The following is an 18,474-nucleotide window of genomic DNA, read 5'->3' on the forward strand; positions in this document are numbered from 1 at the left end:
GATACGTGTGGTTTCCAAATATGGTGGTGGAATGTCATGGAAAACAGCATATGGGAGGAGGACACGTGCACGTATTGTAGTATTATATTGTATATAAACAGTAGTAGCATTAGTATTCTGGATAGTCGTGACTTTTTTTATATACATATTTTTTAATATTGTGGATTCGGGTTAAAAGATTAATAAAAATAGAGATGAAATGGGGAGGGGAATTACAATGATGAGTAAATTGATGGAGTTGGTGTCTGTGAAAGAGATGAAAAAGGTAGGTGGGTTGGTAGCTCCCATGGTGGATTTCATGGTTTTGCAGAGTGTTTCGCCGATTGTTTCTGTCATGATGGTCGGCCATCTTGACGAACTCTCCCTCTCCCTCTCCCTCTCCCTCTCCCTCTCCGGCGCCTCCATTGTAACGCCCAAATATATATATATATATATATAATTTTATTTTAATTTAATTTAAAATTTTGTTTATTTTATTTTATTTTAATAATTAATTTACAAGATTTTAATTTAATAAAAATAAAAATAAAAATAATAATAAAATAAGATAAAATTAGTTTTAGGATTTAATTAAAATTGAATTTAGAAAAAAAAGATGAAAATTTAGATTATGGGAGTATTTTTGAAAAAAAAAAATCAAAAATCGGGAGTCAAAACGTAATTTAAAAAAATAACACCATGTCAGCAGCCCCCGCCAATCAGAACACGCCACGTGACAGGGACGTTGATGCACGCATGGACGGAGACACATTGGCGATCCGCGTGCGCGATCGGACGACCCAGATCAAAAGCGCGCATGGATGGCCCAAATCTCACGCGTGAGAACGGTTCAGATTTGATCACGCACGGACAACACAGATCATATCACGATGGACAACCCATATTTATTTCTAATTTAATCGCGATTGGACGTCTCAGATTAAATTATGATGGACGGCTCAGATTAAAAGGGGAGGGTTATAAATAATCACATCCACACCTAACCCCAAACCCTAGCCGCCAGAACCCTCGCCGGAGAAGACGACCCAGCCACCGGAGGAACCGGCCGCCGCCACCCGCCGCCGTACTGGAGGATTTTTCGGTTGCCAAACGAGATAAAATTTCTCCCCTTGGCTCGTTTTTTGATGCTGAACCTCACTATGGCCAAATTGGAGCCAAACCACTGGCCAATTGGTCAGAAAACACCGTCGAAGCCCAGCGGCGCTGCCACGGGTCTCCTCGATTTTTGCCTCCGATGAGGCCCTTCCCAGTTCCCGTTCGATGTAATTTTTATACCACCGTGACCACCGTCCTTTTCTCTACAGGTTGACCGGAGCAAAACACCAAACCGTAACTCGCACTGGAGGAGCCGCCGCACCCGAGAGTCCTGCCGCCGGTAAGCCTCAGTTTTCTGTAATTTTTTGGCCCACTGAGGGCCCTAGGGGTGTTTTATCACAGGAACTAGTGTAAGTTTGGCAGAATTTGGCCAAAAATGGAGAACCCGAGGCGAATTGCCGCTGCGAGCGACGGTGCCGTCACCGGAGTACGGCGGAGCCGCCGTGCCGGAATTCTGAAATTGGCCGAAAGGGCCCTGGGTTTGATTTGAGATTTTTTTTGGGGACATGTGCAGGTACCGGAAGTGTGTTTCAGTTTATGGGAAAAAATTCAGGGAATCTAGGGACTGCCCGTAGGCGCAGTGAGAACCCGATTTCAGACTCCAAAACAAGTAAGGATCTCTCAGCCTATTTTCTATTACGACATTAAAGCTTAATAAATGATAAAACGGTATTTATGAATTAATAGATATGTATAATTAATTAAGATTGCTAATGGAGCCCGAATTTGATGTATTTTTCGGTCAGTTGTTGTTTGATTTATTTTACAGTTTTAAATGCAGTATGGTGCCTGATGTGTTTATTCTATGATTTCGTATGCAAGAATCACGGTTTCATTTATTATGCTTTGAATTATTGTGAACCCGATGTTGTGTTGCCTTGTTTGGTGTCTATTACTGGTTTATGTGTTTATGTTTGATTGGATAATTGAAATTAAGAAAAATAAGGAAAAAAGTATGCGATTTGATAAATGGATGAAGTCGACAGTCTCACTAGATATCTTGAGAGATGGTGGACGGACCGGGTCTATAGGGAACCCTACCGGGAATGTGGTCTCTCATATCGGACGGGGTATGGAGATTTTATGTGTTTTGGCGTCCATACCGGACATGGTATGGGGACGACCCGTTTCACTCTCATACCGAACAGGGTATTGAGGTTTATGATTTTGGCGCCCATACCGGACGAGGTATGAAGACGGCTCTGAAATTAAGTTATTAATGTGAATGGTTCGCGTGTAGTGGAGACCCCCTATGGATCCCCATGGATACTAGTAGGCTGATAAAAGAAGAAATTTGTTATCTGATGATTGAAATACAAAAGTATGACATGTATTATGATACAAATTATGTATGAATTTATGATATTATGATGTTATTATTTCCATAGGTCGTTTTCATGAATCTCACTGAGGTAAGTGGACAGTAAAAGTTTTTATTATTGATAAATGAGTTTGTTATAAATTATGCTCAATTGGTCGTTTTTGTTTTCTACCAACCTTTACTTCTGTGACAGTGAGATAGTGTGATGTCTTTACTGGGTTAGTGTAGCTCATTCCTTACTTAACAATTTTAGATCAGGAAGACTTGGTTCCCGAGCCCGTTCTGCAGGAAGACGATGAGTAGAAGCCAAAGAATTTATTAGTTTTCCTTATAGCATTCATTCATAGTATTTCCTTTAAGTTAGTTTATTCTTTTATACGTTAATTCGTTTTAGTTATTGTGTAAGGGATGTTAATCATAATCTATTTTATTTCGCTTCCGTACTTAGAATAAATATATACATTTTCTTTTATTTTCGGGACCGTTACATTCATTGCCACTTCTTTTACCAGTGTCACTCGCTTCGCTTTTTTTGTACGTATAACTATATACATCTATCTATCTATATACGTAAATGTTTATTATCATCTCTCCGTTTTCCCTCACGTTCGCTGGTTTTCTCCCCTGTATGTACACACACATACTCATCTATTTATCCATCTATGTATCTCTCTCTTTCTTCCATCACTAGTTTTCCCACTAGATATATACACACACGAGTTACAACTTATAACTTTCAAAAAATGATTTTCTTTTTCAATAAAAAATTAGATAAAAATGAAGCACAAAGTTTTCATTTTTTTAAAGTGATAATATTTTTTATAATTATTTATACCAAATTCTGAATTAATTTAACTAAAAATATTTTTAACAGACACATATTTTCACAGTAATTTTAGAACTTAGGGTAAAAATTTAGTAAATTCATAGATTCTCAAAAAATATCTTCATTGAAGATCGATTCCGGATGACTGGTGCATTGGAGAGTTTATGTGGACAAGCTTACGGAGCGGGAGAATACAAGAAGCTAGGATCCTACACATATACTGCTAGTTTATGTCTCATCATCGCATGTATTCCCATATGTATCCTCTGGATTTTCACAGACAAGTTATTGATTTTAAATGGCCAAGATCCTTCAGTCTCGACCGTTGCTCGGAGCTTTTCAATCTATCTAATTCCTCGACTCTTTGCCTACGCTGTACTCCAGCCGTTGATTCGATTCTTGCAAACCCAGAGTTTGATCTATCGGTTGGTTTTGACTACTTTGGCAACCCTAATTTTCCAAGTACCATTCACTTGGGTGTTAGTGTTTAAAGTCGGACTAAAAACAAAATGGAGCAGCCTTAGCCTTCGGAGTATCCTCATGGTTTAATGTGTTGTTACTTGGAGTTTAGTCTTTTCTTCAAAGTGTAGAATTGCTCGTTCAGCTTCAACGTTAATCTCAAAGGGTTTAATTTCCTTTTGCTATCATGGTTTGGTATGTATAATTATATTATATTATATTATATTATTTATTTATTTTTGCAGTCTAGAATGGTGGTCATCAGAAGTTTTGATTTTGTTGTCTGGTATTCTACCAAATCCTAAACTAGAGACTTCAGTTATCACTACATGGTATATATATCTCACCCTTTTATTATTACTATGGTAATCTGAATTCTTGTTTTTGTCTTGCCAACAGCTTCACAATTGTTTATATGCACTCTTTTGCAACCTACGGATTTGGAGGCTCAGTGAGGTGTGTATAAATTAATTTTTTCCTTTACTTTTTTTTTTTAAAATGTATAATATAATTATAATTATAAAAAATAGTTTATAAATAAAAAAATATTTGTACTTGCAGTACACTGGTTTCCAATGAGTTGGGAGCTGGAAATGCAAAAGTAATTAAGAGAGTTATTGCGACAACTTTGATCGTCGGAACGGCAGAAGTAGTCGTAATAAGCGTTGCTCTTTTCTTTTGTCGTCGGCTTTTGGGATATGCATTCAGCAACGATTGTAGATTATGTCAGCAAATTTAACTCCTCTAATGTGTCTATTAATTATCATAAATTGTTTACAAGCTGTGTTTTCAGGCCAGTTTAAACCACTACTTGTACATAGTTTTCATTCCACTAGAAAAACCATATACATACATATATTTTAAAACATATCTCTCAATTTCAACGGTATACTAACATATAAGTATTTTTTTTTTGTTACTATTTGATTTTTAATATTTTTTATTTGTTTTAAAGATATAATTTTTTCTTAATTTTTTAATGAAAAAAATTAAATTATTTTGGATATTTTTAAAAAATAACTCAAAAAATTAAACTAATAAATCAATAAAAATATTAAGTATGTTTTCTTGTTAATACATAACCATTTTAAACTTTTTAAATTTAAAAATAGAAGCAAATTTTATTTTTAAAACAAATAAAAAATTTGAGATATTAAATTATAACAAAAAAAACATTGAAAACAAAATTAACATGTGAAATAAATAGAATATTTCAGAAATTAATTTATAACGAAGAAAATATTAAGAACCAATTTATAATGAATATTAAAATTTAAAACTTAATATAGTAATTTACCCTAAAATAAATTAAGAATAGCACAACTAAATTTGTAGTTACCCAGAAATTTGATCCATGGGCAAATAAATATTAAGGGTATGTCATGTATATGTACGTGATATATCATAATATGGACGCCATATCTATCTATCTATCTATATATATATATATATATATATATACATACACATATATGTGAGAGGGAGTGGATGGCAAAAGGTTGGGGCAAACATAAACCTGGGAGCATTTTATCTGGTCGGAATTCCGGTTGGGGCAGCGTTGACTTTCGGCTTGCATTTGAAATCCAAAGGCCTTTTAATGGGATTCGCCACCGGAGCTTTGGTTCAAGCTGTTTTATTTACTGCTTTCACCAATTGGGAGAAAACAGGTCTTTGCATTTATATATTATATATTTATATTTATAATTTTGCGGGTAGAGAAAGCAAGGGAGAGGATTTTTCAAGATGGTCAGCCAAATGGCGAAGTTTCCTTGAAGCAATAATGTAATTGAAACTGCTCAAGCCTCAAAAGCACTTTAATTGATTTAAGTGCTTCAAATTCAATGCTATAATATAATATTTTATTAGGAAGGAAATGAAGCTTTCACATTAAATATGTTTACAATTATTTGAGAAAGAAACGTCATAAGCACTTTAAAAAAAAAAAAAAAACTTTTTATTGTTATAAATTATATACAAATTTAGAAAATCTACTTATATTTTAAGCTCGAGTTTTAAGTTTTTAGGGCATATTTCCTACTTATATGTTTCTTTGATTAGATTGAAAATGAATTAAAGCTGATTTTGCAAATATTCAATTTGTTCTTTTGTTTTTTGGCTTGAAGCTAAAAACAACCACCATATTTATTAAACAGACCTTGTCCATCTTTTCCAACAAAAAAGGTGAAATATAAATTATTAAAGTAGTTTCTCAAATTTCAATTCTTTTACTTTTAATATACAGAGAACTAAAGTGGAGAATTTGTATAACAAGGGTAGAAGTAGGACTTCACTGGTAGAAACCAACACAGTATTTTTGAACTACCAACAATGGAATAATTTAATTACTGAAACAATCTATTTATAAAGAATAAGAATTTCTCCACTGTTTAACATATAAACTTAGAACATGAATTCCCACTTTAAATTCTACAACACAAGTAAGTCCTGGAGTGAATACGGGAAACCGCATGAGAATCTGTAAGAGACAAAATTCTACAGATAAAATATACAGAAGGTAAATATTACTCTTTATACATTACAGGGCTCATTATTATCTGCTCAAACCACAAGAGAAAATATGGTATGTGAGGAAAAAGAAAAGATAATTAATGGCTTTTTTTTTTAATACCCAGAACCATATTTCATGAGACCAATCCTGAACTATTGAATAACTAAACTATTCAATAGTCATTGTTTCATTTATACAACATTACAGATGAAACAAAATCAAGCCTGTCCTGAGCAGGACAGCAGCTAAATAAATAATGACACTTCGTCAAGGAAACAATGTGTATTAGCGAAGTGTAAAATTCTGTCTCAAAAAGGTATAAGAGTTATTATAACCACTCAAGTGGGTTTACAACAAGAATAGATATGAATCAAATGGCTCAACCAATTGAGCCGCTGCTATAACAACTTTTTTCATCTAGATATCATCCAAACCAATCTCCCAAGTTTCAATTATTATTCCGCTTATTGGACATGTAATAGCAACAACCAAGTTAGTCTACTTCAAAATTGGTGAAATATCAGATAAAATGAAAAATACCCATCAGTCTATAGTGATTCCTTTGCTCGTTGTCCTTCCTCATTCCCCTGAATCAACTTCTTGTTCTTCTCAATTGCTGCAGCTACCTCTTGAGGCATATATTTCTCATCATGCTTGGCAAGAACCTCTGTTGCGGAGAAATAGCAATCCCCACTCCTTGCCTTGCCGGAAATCCTCTTCTCCGAGGCTCCATTCCTTATTTCATTTGTGAATGGTTTTACAAACCCTTCAACCACCACGGAATGACCCTCCCTGAATAGATCGGGCAATGAACCTTGGTACCTCACCAAGATATCAGTGACCAAGTCAGTGATCACGAACTCCATCTCAGGGGATGAGGCAGGTTGTGCCACACTGCCTTCAAGGACCAATCCACCAAGCCTGAACTTGGTCTTTGTTGGGTTTGTCTTGTATTTCTCAAGGGCATCTGTTGGGGTCACATAGAATACGAGTTGGTCTTGAAATTGGTTGAGGACAATCACCACAAACCCAGCGATGCAACTGAAAGTCAGTGCATATGTCCAGAGACGGCGGGTCTGAAGTTGGCGGGCCCGAGCCCCAATGTCTACACGTTTTGGCCTAGCTGGGTGACGCCGAGCAATAGAAAAGAACCGAAGAAGTGTTAATGGAGAGCTATGTGTAGGATCTAAAGGGAGGTGGGACATCCGGGAAAGGATCAATGGTGAAGATTTTATGTTGGAGAGGGTTGTTGGGTTGGGATGCGGGGTTCTGAGCAATCGGGATCTGAGACATTGGGCAAGCCTTGTTGCCATTGGATTTTTCTAGGGAAAATGACAGGAAATGTTCATTAAAATAGTTATTGAATCAAAAACTACCTCACGGAGACGGGAGGGTTTTGAGCGTGTTTGTGATCACAGGAAGATGATGAGAGAAGTTATACAAAACTATAGTTATCCTGCACAAAGGAAAAAAAAACAATAGTTAAACATATATATACTTAGACATATTTGGCGTGTTCAGTAAACTAATTACATGAGATGCATTGGGGAAACTATTGTAATAATTTTTTTAAAGATATTATAATTATTTATTACATTAATAAAAAACAAGCTACCAAGTTTTATCATATTATTGCAAACACAATGATAAGTGTTCAATAAATTCAAACAAATAAAATTAGCACAAGATAGTAATAATGTGAATAAAACAAAAGTTCTCAAGTCAACTGAAAACCTTTAGTTCAGATAGACTACTAGACAACATATCATCCGTAAAGAAATATTTTATCTCATCAAACATTAATATAGGGATACTATAGTACTTGCATACATACTTGCATACGTACTTGCATAAGTGGTTGTTACAATAACAAGTTTACGAGATTGACTCAAAACAAAAAATAGATACTTGCATAGAGTCATACTATGTGTTAAATAAGAGTATATAAACAACAATAGGAAATCTATTGACTTAGTTGTAACATGGTTGTGTAACACTAGATGTCTTATATTCTAAGAGGCTTGGATTACTTCTATACATCTTAATTAGAACTGTCATTGGTTATGACTCAAACCCTACAAAGTCATATAACTCCGAGAAAGTGAGGGAGGAGCTCTAGTGTGGAAAGGCATCCATAGTGATAAGCATTCTGTCAAGCTTGTATCTTTGGCTCATGGAAAGAGAGGAATAAGAAGGCTTTTGGGGGTATAAAATCTAATTTTGATAGATTCAAAGATTCATGATTCTAGGCCTAAGTTTTTTTTTTTTTTTAATTAGGGACCAACTACTATATTCTAGCGAAAATGTATGGGAACTAATAGACATTTTGCTAGAGTTGCAATATTTTTGTATGAGTTGCATTCCTTGGTGCTCTTCGAATATATTGACCTTTTTCTTCTCAAGAAACAAGAAAGTCATATAAGGGATTAACTAATGATCCTTACTCTCGGTATAAGACAAATAGTACCCCGTAGTTGTGCATTATAGATTGTTCTAAGAGGAACGAGTTTTTCCTTTAAAATGATCAATCTATATGTCACTTTCTGACTATTAGAATTTGATATTATATGTCACAATTATGATGCAGGAAAACCTTAAAAATATTCAAAGCCAAAGAAGGCATACTAAGATATTAGAGGTAGGATGCACTAGATTTACCTTATGCATAATTCAAACTCCCCAAATCCCTCAAGATTTAAGGCCTCGAGGATCTCCGTAGAGTAACACTACTCTCAATTTTCATGTCAAATTGATCAGCCTGGAGTCTAAGGTGATGTCTTCATTCTAAGTACCAATGATTGCTCGTGTATGCCTATTTTCTTCCATGTTTTAATCATCTGACTGCTTTTTCATGAAAACAACAAGCACAACCAAGTTGTCCTGTTGTACTCCAACCAGATGCGATAACATATGTTAGAAAACCATTTATAGCCTATCACAACGGGTGGCGCAAAGGTGCATATAGATTCCGCAAAACTATGAATTTTCAATTGATTCAAGAGGAGTTGCCACTAATCAGTCTAAGGTGAGAATAAACAACAAAACATGCATGGGTCCAATAAATGATTGTCAAACAGAATAGGGAGAGTGAGACATCCAAATGGTGGCATATGCTAATTAGTTTTAGTTAAAATTTCTATTTTTATTTTAATAAAATTAGAAACTAAACAGGCAACCTGAAAAACAAAGCAACATACTAAAATTAAGATAAGTCTTCAAATATGCATATAATACATTACGTCCGGATTCTAGTTTAAGCTCCTTATCTTTAGCCTTTTAAACTCCCTTGGCATTAAGTTAAGGAACCAAACATTTTGATACTAAAAAAATTAAAAACCAAATTTTAATAGACTAAATAAACCATGGACATCATAGTCCAAAACAGTGAAAATCAATACAAATATGAAAGTAAAACCCTAGTTCAAGCAATATTAAATGTTCCTAAGCATCCAAATCAATGTTTAAATAAAAATGCAATGAAACCTTGACCAGACTTGAAGAAAAGTAGAAAAAAATCCCAAATTAACCAGTAGACAATCAATTCATCTCTAAATCTCAAAGATGTATAAGTTCTTAACATTAACAAGGTTCTCTTTCTCTCCCATTTTTTCATCTCATACACGTTCATTAATCATAAAACTCACACTTTTCATTTTACATTGATCAAGATAAAAGTTTGATGAAAATAAATGAAACTTCTATTTTCCATACAAGTATATATTCTCAATCACATGACCCAAACATAAATCACACTCGTTTTATGTATTAAAGATATTGTAAACTATACTAAAAAAGAAAAATTACAGGAAGGTTTTGTAATGGGTTACCTTGGGATTTGCTTCTCAAGCCTTTCTCTTTCTCTCCTCTCTCGGGTCGGGTCACTGTCACTGTGTCCTCAAGAAGCCTTTCTCTCCTTCTTCTTTACCAGAAACCCGATCTGCCTTCTCTCCGTGCCTTTGACCGAAATCTGCTTCTCTGCAGTTTCTTCTCCTTCACGCGTCTCTCTCCCTCTCTCCGCAGCTCGCGCGTGCTCTTGCTTTTGTTGTCTCTCTGATGTGAGTGGAAGAAAGCCAAGTGCCTGCTCCAAAACGTTGCGTTTTGGAAGAAGAGAAATGGGCTTCGTGGTTTGGGCTGGTAGTAAGAAAGAATGGAATGAAAATGGGTTTGGGCTGGACTGGGCTATTTTCAGCCCAAAGATGATAAGCATACTGACCTCTTTTTTTTCTTTATTTTTTTAAAAATAAAATTATATTTAAAATAAATTTAAAATTACATGAATTTTTTTTTTATAAATTCACATTTATCTAATTAAAAATAATAAAAATTTTACATTAAAAAATAAAAATTAAGTTTATATTGAATTTTGTGTTATATTTTATATTTTATAATTGTAAAATATGTTATATCCTGATTGAAATCATTAAAATCATACAAATTTTAGAAAGATATAATTATAGAATATATAAATAATACATAATTTCAAAAATCAATAAACTAAAAAATATAAAGCTAGAGGGAGATAACCCATATAGAAATCAAGCAATATGCACATATACACACACATGCATGTATATATATATATATATACATATATATAATATTACTTTCAGATGCAGTGCCTATATAACGATTCCGGAAATTCAAAAGAAAATATATAATAATTTAAGTACGGAAGCAAAATAAAAAGTTAAAGTTTACATATCTTACATAATAACTGAAAAGTACTAAACAAATATCACATAATAAATTCTCTGAAGTACTAAACAAACATCACAGAATAAATTCTCTGAAAGAAACACGAGAAATGAGAAAAGTAAAGGAAAATATAAAGTATTTAACATCTACTCGCAATCTTCTTGTGGATCGGGCTCGGGAACCAGGTTCTCTTGATCTGAAATGGTTAAATAAGGGATGAGGTACACTAGTCCAGTAAGAACATCACACTATATCACCGACACAGAAGTAAAGGTTGGTAGAAAATAAAAAATAACTAATGGAGCACTAAATTTAAACCAATACATTTATTAAAAATAAAACAATTTACCCTTCACTTACCATTGAAAAATTTATGAAAACAAATTATAGAAGAAATAATATCATACATATCATAACTTCATGCACGATCAGCAAAATAGAACATATCATAAATTCACATTCATTAACAATAAACTAAATCATAACCGTTTCTCGTTTCACTAGCCTACTAGTATCCATATGGATCCATAAGGGTATTTATGCTACACGTGAATCCTTTCCCTTAACAATCTTAATTTTGGATTTTCCCCATACCCCGTCCGGTATGAGCGCCAAGACATTTAAACCTCAATACCCCGTCCAGTATGAAGGTGAAGCGGCCGTCCCCATACCCCGTCTCATATAAGCGCTAAATGACCAAGTCTCCATACTCCGTCCGGTATGAGACAACGTTCATGGTAGGATTTCCTATGAGCCTGGTCCGTCCACCATCTCTCAGGATATCTAGTGAGGCTGTCATCTTATATGTTTATTAGATCACACCCCTTTTCTGTTTTCTCTTAGTCTCCGTTACCAAATCAAACATAATGACATAAATAAATAAACATATATCCGGTAATGCAATCATATCTTAGATCCCAAAATCAAACAGTGGTCAAGTAAGGTAATAATACATGCATTTAAAATATAAAATAGATAAACCAAAAACCATCATGCTTTTAGACTGCAAAATCAATCAACAGAAATCAACAGAGAACAATAGCCGGTTCGAGCTCCATTAGCAATCCGTAATTAATTATGCATATCTATTTAATTTGTACAAAATACCGTATTATTATTTATTTAAATTTCAATTCCATGATAGGAAATAGAGTGAGAGGTCCTTACTTGATTTGATGCCGAAAAGCTAAATGGTTACTGCGTCTACGGACGGTCCATAGGTTCCCTGAATTTTTCTTCGGGAACTGAAACGCGCTTACGGTATCTATAAATGTCCCAATTAAACCCAAAAATAAGTCTTAGGGCCTACACGGCCAATTTTAGAAATCCAGCACAGCGGCGGTCCACCTCGGGTCTATCGTTTTTGGCAGAATTCGGTCGATTTTACATCTATTCCTGCGAGCACACACGTTAAAGGCCCTCAGTGGGTCGAAAAAAATACGAAAAATTGAAACTCACCGGCGACGGGGCTCTTCGGTGCGGCGGGGCTCTCCGGTGCGGCGGCTCCTCCGGCGAACGTTGCAGTTGGGTGTTTCACTTTGGTCAACTTGTAGAGAGAAAAATGATGATCACAACGGTAGAAAAATTACACAAAACGAGAATCAGGAAGGGCCTCATTGAAGGCGGTTTGTGAAATTCCCTGCAGAGGCGGTACCGGGCTTCAGTGGTGTTTTCCGGCCAATTGGCCAGTTATTTCACTCCTATTTGGTCATGGGTGGGTTTAAAATTAAATTTCGTGCAAAAGAAATTTTTTTTAACTTTTTTTGGCAGTCGAAAAAGGTTCTGGTGCGGATGGAGTTATTTATACCAATCCACTTTTGATCTGGACCGTCTATCGCTTTTGATTTGAACCGTCCGATCACGATTAAATAGAGAATGAATTTGGACCGTTCATCGCAATTTAATCTGGGCTGTCCGTGCTCGCCGGACCTCAGACGTTCGATCGTGCGCACGTAGATTGCCCATGTGGCTCCCCCCTGTGTGGCCTCCCGCGTCAGCGCTTCTGCCACTAGGTGCGTCCTGGTTGGTCGGGGCTGCTGACCGGGCGTCTGACGTGGCGCAATTTTTTTAAATTGCGTTTTGATCATTAATTTCTAATTTTTCTTTTAAAAATACTTACAGAATCTAAATTTTTACTTTTTTTTTTCAAAATTAATTTAAATTTAATTCTTAACAAATTTTTACCTATTTTTTTATTAAATTAAAATAAAATTAAATAAATAATTATATTTAAAAAAATAAAAAAAAATAAAAAAATAAAAAAAAAATGTTGGGTGGTACAGCCTCCCACTACTTGACAGAAACGTTAATGAGGACAAAAAGCAACGTCCGCCCCGCTTCAGTTAAAGTGACCTTTTTTTCCATGGCAAAAAAAACATGGAATTTATTGTGTGCAATATATATATATAATATAATATATCTACATATATGTAGATGTGAGTGTGACCCAACAAATCCTTCCCTTTCTTTGGGTCATGGAATTAATTAATCGAAATGAACTATCAATGGTGAATGTACAATTATCAATATATGATGGGAAATATATACATATATAAATATTTGTATATGTTTTTATGGCTAAGTCTGAATTAGTTTAGCTTTCGATTTTAAATTTATTGAACTTTTCAAGCCAAAACAAAAGACAAATAAATATTGATATTAATCACACTACCTTAATCTTCAAAAACACTTCTTTTTCCAGCACTACCAAATGAATCCTGGACACTCTTCATTAGAATATGAAAGCACTTTTTGACTATATATATATATTATTATATATATATATACACACACACCCATGTCATGTCTGCTGAATTTGTTGCAGGAGAACTCAATTTAAAATTCTTGTTTGAATTTTTTTAAATTTTTTAATTGATATAAAACTGCGAAAATTCTTTCTTTTTTTTTTCAACTAAAGTTGTTACGGTACCGCATTTTAGTTCAATTATCTTATTATCAAGAAGTGTTAAAATTTTTTTACTATCAGACAAAATACAGCACTGTAACTATATATTACAATTCACAAATAAGAGGCGGCAAAGTGGTGGGTGAATAGTACAGTGATATATATAGATATAATTCCTCTATACGTATATATGTATGTATAGACGTAATATTTTTCTGTAGAAATAGACCGACCATACGGAGTGATGATGATAAGAGTAATTTACCAAACAGAAGAGGCATTAATTAGAAAGAGCATTTCTTTTTCCTTTCTGGTTCCGTGAATTATATATAGATATACATAGATATATAGATATATGAGTGTCAGTAGGGTTTGATAAGATTGAAAATGAAAAGCAGTGGGAAATGGGGGAAGGTGGTGTCTGGAAGAGATGAAGAAGGTGATTCGCATAGCAGCTCCCATGGTGGGTTTCTTGTTGTTGATGAGTGTTTCGCCTGTAATTTCAGTCATGATGGTCGGCCATCTCGACGAGCTTTCCCTCTCCGGAGCCTCCATTGCCACTTCCTTCGCCAATGTCTCCGGCTTCGCTTTTCTGGTAATTTCTCTCTTAGTTTCCTCTTTAATTTCATTCTCTTCTTCTCCTTTCACTCACCTCATATATACATAGGTGCATATGCGTGTCTTTATCTATGTCCTCGTGTCGTTCTTCGTGCATATATGTTTTTTTTATTCTAAGTAATTTGAGCTCTAAGCATTTGTGAAGTGAATTCAACTGTCCTAAAATATTTTTTCTATAAAAAATTATAATAAGTTTATAAAGATTAAGCTCATTTCGATCGTCGTAATCTCATTAATACACTAATAAATTAGGTTATTAAAATATTATATTATATATCATATATAGGTATCACATTTCTCGTTTCACACAATTTTTTGATCATCATGTTCACTGTTCTTTTTTGGTTCAAGTTAGCCGAAGAGGAACCCCAGCCGCGAAGGAGGACTAGTGGAGCTGCTGCATCCGAAGACCCTCTCGCCTATAGGTTTCGATTTTTTGACTTTTCTAACCAATTGAGACTCCTTAACGTATTTTTTCATAGGGATACATGCAAAATCGGCAAGGCCGAGGTGAACCAATGCTGTGAGCAGCAGAGCTGGTGCCAGAGCACTGCGGTGCCGCCGTGCAAGAACCCTAAAATTTGCCGGAAAGGATTTTTAACACTGATTTTGGCATTTTAGGATATTTTTGAATACGTGACGAATATTTTAATTTTTGCAGGAAAAATTCAAGAAACCATGGGACCGTCAGGAGGCGTAGTAGATAGCACAGTATTTCAGACACCGATCTGAATAAGGATCACTCACCTTATTCCCTATTATGATAAATTGAGACTTAAATAATTGATAATCTTGTGTTTTGTGAAAATTAAAAAAATCTTAAAAATAATTATAGGTCACTAGTGTAGTCAAAACCAGTAAGTTTATATTTACCCTAATTCACTGTTTATTTTTTCATATTACCTAAATTACTTACTGTTATATTATGCGTACTAAATTAATAGTTTTGATCATTTTCTTGGTTGTTTGATTTACTTTATTGCACATTTTTTTTTAGTTTGCCCTACTGTTCTTAATGTACGTATCACCTATTTACATGATTTATTATTAATTTAAAAACATAAGATATTAGCACATAACTAGTAATCAGTTTGTGGTGCGATACCATGTAAGAAAGACTTATTGGATACTATAGAAAAAGATGGATAGATCTGGTACATAGGGAACCCTATTGTGGACATTACATCAGTTGAATGTGACTGAGAAGTCCTATATCGGAAGACTTTGAGAGATATGATTCACTTTTATATTAGACGGGCTATCGAGGTAATGATATCTTTGGTGCCCATCATCGGACGAGATATAAGAACGATTGGGTTAATTGATAAATTTAGATATTGGGTTCACGAGTAGGAAAATATCCATATGGATCTCCAATGGTTCCAGTAAGCAAGTAAAAAAAGAGAATTGCTAATCGCGTTCATTTATATGTAAAGTCATAATGTTATATGAGTATTTGCTGTATTAGATTGATTTTGGTAAACTAGTGATGGTAAGTATGGAATAAACGTTTTAATATTAAATGAATTTACTTAAAGTAAGGACTCTATTAGTTATTTTGTTATTTTTAACAACCTTCGCTTTCTCGTATAAGTGACTAGTGTGATATTCTTACTGGATTAGTGTAGCTCGCCCTTCTATAACCATTTCAAATCAAGAAGATCAAAATTCAGATCCTGATCAGAAAGAGAGTTATGAGTAGTTTACCTCCCGGACCCCATTAAGTGCTAGTGGAGGTTAACCCCCATGGACATTTATTTATTTATTTTCAATTATTGATTTGCCATTTTTTTTACAAACCGCTGTAGAAGGACATTCTAGTAACTCTATTGGACATTCTAATTTACTGTGTAAGAAATGTGAACTCTAACTTTATAGTTTGCTTCCCCATTTAAAATATAAATTCATTTTCTTTAAGTTCCGGGTCTTTACATATGAAGCTAAATATACCAACTTAGTTGTATTTTCAAAAATTTACGTATGTGTATATATATTTTTACTTTTTTAAGAAGTCATATATATGGGTAATAATTGATTACGTAGCTTAGCCACATAATATGTTAGGCAATAGCTTTTTAATTAATAAAGCAAGCATGCATCATATGGTTAGAATCTTCTTCTTCTACTTATGATTCATCCTACCATTAAAAATCAAATATTTTAACCCAGTAATTAATTGGATCATTTTATACGTTTTCCTATAATTATTTTGGCTAATTATTAAATTAATCATTAAAATTTGAGACTTTTTGTATTTTAGTATTAATATTTTTTTATTACAATTTGTTCATTAGCATTTTATACTTATTTCAAACATCTAATTTCCATCAATGTCTTAACAGAAATATAAAATAATTAGTTTATATCTAATACCTGGGTCTGAAATTTTGCTCAGGATCAATTTCGATATTTTAGAAATAAATAAAAAATTAATTATAAATTAATTTTATTAAATTATTAAAAAAATAGGTAGGGATGTAATTAAAAGCAGTTGTGAAAAAAAAAAGAGATAAAATTTGAATTCAAAAAGTAGTTTTGAAAAAAAATTAAAACAAGGGATCAAAGTGCAAATAGAAAAAGTTCAGCCACATAAGACCACCCAGTCGGCAGCCCTGACGAACTGAAGCATGCCGCGTGGCAAGGCACGGTGATGTCGGTGCCATGCAGCAGACCATATGGGCGATCTGCGTGCCCCGCGATCGAATGACCTAGAACAAAATTTATTTCTCCCTTAAGTGTGATCGGACGATCGAGATCAATCAAGATCAGACGGACGAAATCAATCGCGATGAACGACCCAGATCGATGTAAAATGGGTATAAATACTTCGCGTGACACGGGAACCCAAACCCTAGCCACCAGCCTTCGTCGGAGAAGAAGAACCAGACATCGAAGAAGGAGACCAACCGCCGCCGCACCAGATCCACTGCCGGCATCCAAAAAAGGTAAAAAGTTTCTTTACCTGCTCGGAATTCGATTCTGAACAACCCTATGATCAAATCAGAGTAAGAGAAATGGCGGGTGAGCCAGAAACTGCGGGCAAAGCCTGACGGAGCGGTCGCAGCCAAAACCCTAAAATTCCTTCGATGATCCCCTTCCCAATTTTCATTTGACATAATTTTTTAATCATTATGTTCACCGTCCTTTTCTGTGCAGGTTAGTCGAAGAAGGAACCCCAACCATGAAGGAGGACTGGCGGAGCCGCTGCACCCAGTGACCCCCCCTCCCCCCGCCGGTAAGTTTTGTGTTTTTGGTAATTTTTCGGCCAATTGATGCCCTCTAACGTGTTTTCCAGCAGGAATACATGTAAAGCTGTCCAAAACCGTCCAAAATCAGCTTGGCCAAGGTGGACTACCATGGGCAGCAGAGCCGGCACTGGAGCACGGCGATGCTGCCGTGTCGGAACCCCAACATTGGTCGAAAAGAGTTTTGGACACCGATTTTAGATTTTTATATAGTTTTAGGTACGTGACGAGTGTTTTGAATTTCGCAGGAAAAATTTAGGAAACTTGGTACCTATTAGAAGGTGTGGTAGAAAGTGCGATATCTCGAAACACTGATCCGAGTGAGGTTTAACGATATATAATTTCGTATTTTTATAAAAAATTAAAAAATTCTAAAAATAATTACAGATTACTAATAGTGCCGGAACTGGTTAGTTCACAATTATCTTGATTTCCTGATTATTTTCTTATATTGTCCTACTTGCTTAATTTTCGTATAGTACATGTTCTTAATTTATAGATTCAATAGTCTTATCGATTTATCTGGTTTTTTTGGTTATATACCGTCAGTGTGAATGCAATTTAATTGATATGTAAATATAATATGAGATATTGGTATGTATTTGTTGGTTGTTGTTGACGAAAATCTATATGTAAAAGACTTACTGGGTACTTAGAGAAATGGCGGACGGATCTGGTATATAAGGAACCCTACCGTGAACGTTATCTCAGTTGGACGAGACTGAAAAATCCTTTACCAGAAAATTTTGAGAGATATGGTTCACTCTCATATCGGACGGGGTATCGAAGCGATGACATGTT

The 18,474-nt window shown here is 34.7% G+C and overlaps 2 protein-coding genes and 1 pseudogene across 7 annotated transcripts; 2 read left to right on the top strand and 1 right to left on the bottom strand.

Annotated features, from left to right (window-relative positions):
- Window positions 1-199: 199 nt before the first annotated feature.
- LOC110818819 (protein DETOXIFICATION 8-like) lies at window positions 200-5,482 on the top strand. The gene is made up of 7 exons (XM_088220879.1): window positions 200-395; window positions 3,373-3,721; window positions 3,947-4,033; window positions 4,101-4,157; window positions 4,263-4,417; window positions 5,135-5,368; window positions 5,418-5,482. The coding sequence occupies exons 1-7, from the start codon at window positions 200-202 to the stop codon at window positions 5,480-5,482; spliced, it is 1,143 nt and encodes a 380-aa protein (XP_088077005.1).
- Window positions 5,483-6,420: 938 nt separating this feature from the next.
- LOC110818879 (cytochrome c-type biogenesis protein CcmE homolog, mitochondrial pseudogene) lies at window positions 6,421-10,273 on the bottom strand (annotated as a pseudogene). 2 transcript variants are annotated; one of them, XR_015820603.1, is made up of 3 exons: window positions 10,038-10,273; window positions 8,869-9,090; window positions 6,421-7,666 (listed from the first exon to the last, which is right to left on the bottom strand). The product of XR_015820603.1 is annotated as a cytochrome c-type biogenesis protein CcmE homolog, mitochondrial pseudogene, transcript variant X2 (transcript). The 2 variants fall into 2 exon arrangements; XR_015820592.1 differs by lacking the exon at window positions 8,869-9,090.
- A 3,522-nt stretch (window positions 10,274-13,795) lies between these two features.
- LOC110818788 (protein DETOXIFICATION 17-like) lies at window positions 13,796-18,103 on the top strand. 4 transcript variants are annotated; one of them, XR_015820644.1, is made up of 4 exons: window positions 13,796-14,405; window positions 14,780-17,373; window positions 17,585-17,663; window positions 17,724-18,103. XR_015820644.1 is itself a non-coding variant. In XM_088221540.1 (3 exons), exons 1-3 carry the CDS (start codon window positions 14,198-14,200, stop codon window positions 15,133-15,135), a joined length of 324 nt encoding a protein of 107 aa, XP_088077666.1. In that variant the 5' UTR covers window positions 13,938-14,197; the 3' UTR covers window positions 15,136-15,381. The 4 variants fall into 4 exon arrangements, 2 of the variants coding, with proteins under 2 accessions (XP_088077666.1, XP_021903473.1); XR_002540530.2 differs by having other exon boundaries at window positions 17,727-18,103; XM_088221540.1 differs by lacking the exons at window positions 17,585-17,663; window positions 17,724-18,103 and having other exon boundaries at window positions 13,938-14,405; window positions 14,784-14,853; window positions 15,090-15,381.
- The last annotated feature ends 371 nt before the right edge of the window (window positions 18,104-18,474 follow it).

This window comes from Carica papaya, chromosome 1, assembly GCF_054855325.1.
Source record: "Carica papaya isolate Zhongbai chromosome 1, ASM5485532v1, whole genome shotgun sequence".
NCBI classification, from domain to species: Eukaryota; Viridiplantae; Streptophyta; class Magnoliopsida; order Brassicales; family Caricaceae; genus Carica; species Carica papaya.